We start from the raw sequence: 2,561 nt of genomic DNA on the forward strand, positions 1-2,561 counted from the left end.
TATAAACACATGATACCGGTATCATGCGTTGGGGTCCAATCTCACATTTTCAACTTTTCCAAAAAATTTGATTTTTTGAGTTTTGGTATAAACACATGATACCGGTATCATGCGTTGGGGTCCAATCTCACATTTTCAACTTTTCCAAAAAATTTGATTTTTTTGAGTTTTGGTATAAAACACATGATACCGGTATCATGCGTTGGGGTCCAATCTCACATTTTCAACTTTTCCAAAAAATCTGATTTTTTTGAGTTTTGGTATAAACACATGATACCGGTATCATGCGTTGGGGTCCAATCTCACATTTTCAACTTTTCCAAAAAATCTGATTTTTTTGAGTTTTGGTATAAACACATGATACCGGTATCATGCGTTGGGGTCCAATCTCACATTTTCAACTTTTCCAAAAAATTTGATTTGAGTTTTGGTATAAACACATGATACCAGTATCATGCGTTGGGGTCCAATCTCACATTTTCAACTTTTCCAAAAAATCTGATTTTTTTGAGTTTTGGTATAAACACATGATACCGGTATCATGCGTTGGGGTCCAATCTCACATTTTCAACTTTTCCAAAAAATTTGATTTGAGTTTTGGTATAAACACATGATACCAGTATCATGCGTTGGGGTCCAATCTCACATTTTCAACTTTTTCAAAAAAATTGATTTTTTTGAGTTTTGGTATAAACGCATGATACCGGCGATCATGCTTTAAATACTCAGCACCTGTAAATTTTAAGTAAAAAGTGCTTATTAAACCAGCATAGTACTTACTTGTTAGTGGTACTTACTTTTCCTGTGCTTTAAATAACATACAAACTCAGTTCCTGCTGACTTCATAATTAATAAGAATTAAAGTTTATACGGACGCAAAAGATTTTTATATTTTAGCAAGAATTTAAAGATTTCCTTTTGTTTCTAATTAACTTTTTCTCAATAAACACAAAATTCGTCATTATTATGATTTATTTGCAACTACAAATGACAAGGATTCCATAATTATTTATATTATTTTCGCAATCCGCCAGAAACATTTCATTATTATCTATCACAGTACAAAGGAATGCACAGTTAAACAAGGGAGACAACAACTATATTAGGCTCAATCTATTTGCACAACGACAAGAAATGAAAAAAATGACAATGATTTTGGTCCAATGGGTGGGAAAAGGTATTTGATGAAGTTACATGTTATGGCAGTAGTAGGAACAATGTATATAAAGTACTGTGGGGTAAGATGGGACACTTTTAGCACATGATATCCAAATATCTTGATCGTGTTTTAAACAATTAACAACGGTCTATGGGAGTCATGAGGATATGGTTTTATAATTCTTTAAATGTTCTTTGTTAACTACTAAATGGGACGACAAAATAGAGTTAAAAGCGTCCCGTCTTCCCGCATCCCACTATATAAAGGTTAGATTTTGAAGGTAAAATATTTTCACAGTGAATCAGAGATAAGTTTGGTTACGACGAGCTTTATTTCTTCGTCGAGAAAGAGGGTCCGAGCTCGGGGCGCGTAGAAAAACAGATGGGGTCGGTTTAGGGGGTAGAGGGGGCTCTGGTGACACGGGGTGCACATGGGGGACGCGCATTGGGCCCCGAGAGCGCTCGTACGCAGAAGAATGTGTGGCCTGGAGTTTTTTCAATATTTCTTTCTTTTTCTTTGGAGCAATATTTGATTGGTTTGTAGCAAGCGCTCGCGCAAGTTCTGATATATGATGTTGGGTGAATTCTACTCGCTGTCTGTTGTATTCCTTACTGGTGATCATACGGCAGAATACGGAATCTGTGGGTATTATGTGGTGAATATAATGCTATTATTGAAATATAAAATATAATATTTTTATTCTGGAAGACTTTACTGGTATGAGGTGACTTATAATTATAATTATCTAAGAAGACATTATATTCCGGTTTATGTTGGTTGAAAATAAATTGCAAACTTTGAAAACAGCAGTTATGCAGATATTATATGGTGCATACACTTCTATTTTTATGCAGATTGGCTAAAAGCGTCCCCGAATCAGATTTTTTGGAAAAGTCTAAAATGTGAGATTGGACCCCAACGCATGATATTGTAAACATTTCATTTATATTTAAACACATTCCATGCACCCCTCCCCTCACCAGGAACACACGTAGGACTCTCAACTTCCCCAGTTTCCAACAACTTTCTTTTCCGTTCCATCGTCGAGGCAACAGAGGTTGGAAGTCTGAACGCTCGATGGCGCTGTTCCATCACGAAGAGGAAAAGACCCGAAATTCGACGATCGGGAACAATGTCCACGCGGTGGAGCACGGGAGCAACAAAAGTTTGAACGACGAGGACTTTGTTGTTACACTAGGGGGGGTTGTGGGGTGATTAATATTTTGTTAATTGGGTAAAAATGTTTGTTATAAAGACCTTTAAGTAGGCGTATGTATCTTTGGGTGAAACACTTAACGGCAAATTGCTTGAATTGTCAGCCATAGAATTTAACAGGGATAAAGAATGCGTTTAGTTGTAGTGGGTGGCATTGTGGGCGTATGTGTCCTTGGGCAAGACACGT

At 36.7% G+C, this 2,561-nt stretch overlaps 1 protein-coding gene and 1 long non-coding RNA gene across 2 annotated transcripts in view; one reads left to right on the plus strand and one right to left on the minus strand.

Moving 5' to 3' along the window:
- Window positions 1-933: 933 nt before the first annotated feature.
- The window catches only part of LOC113475286, a 1,794-nt gene continuing 166 nt past the window's right edge, over window positions 934-2,561 (plus strand). The window contains exon 1 of the long non-coding RNA XR_003397035.1: window positions 934-1,425. This is a non-coding gene — a long non-coding RNA (uncharacterized LOC113475286). The remainder of the gene's footprint in view (window positions 1,426-2,561) is intronic.
- LOC113475285 lies at window positions 962-2,373 on the minus strand. The gene is made up of 2 exons (XM_026839271.1): window positions 2,140-2,373; window positions 962-1,798 (listed from the first exon to the last, which is right to left on the minus strand). The coding sequence occupies exons 1-2, from the start codon at window positions 2,249-2,251 to the stop codon at window positions 1,461-1,463; spliced, it is 450 nt and encodes a 149-aa protein (XP_026695072.1). The 5' UTR covers window positions 2,252-2,373; the 3' UTR covers window positions 962-1,460.

This window comes from Ciona intestinalis, unplaced genomic scaffold, assembly GCF_000224145.3.
Source record: "Ciona intestinalis unplaced genomic scaffold, KH HT000182.2, whole genome shotgun sequence".
Lineage (NCBI taxonomy): Eukaryota > Metazoa > Chordata > Ascidiacea > Phlebobranchia > Cionidae > Ciona > Ciona intestinalis.

Coding starts and splice junctions, on each gene's coding strand:
- LOC113475285 (XM_026839271.1), bottom strand. CDS start 2,251: ATGGAACAGCGCCATCGAGCGTTCAGACTTCCAACCTCTGTTGCCTCG. Junction 1,799..2,139: donor GAGTCCTACGTGTGTTCCTG/GTGAGGGGAGGG, acceptor TAATACCCACAG/ATTCCGTATTCTGCCGTATG.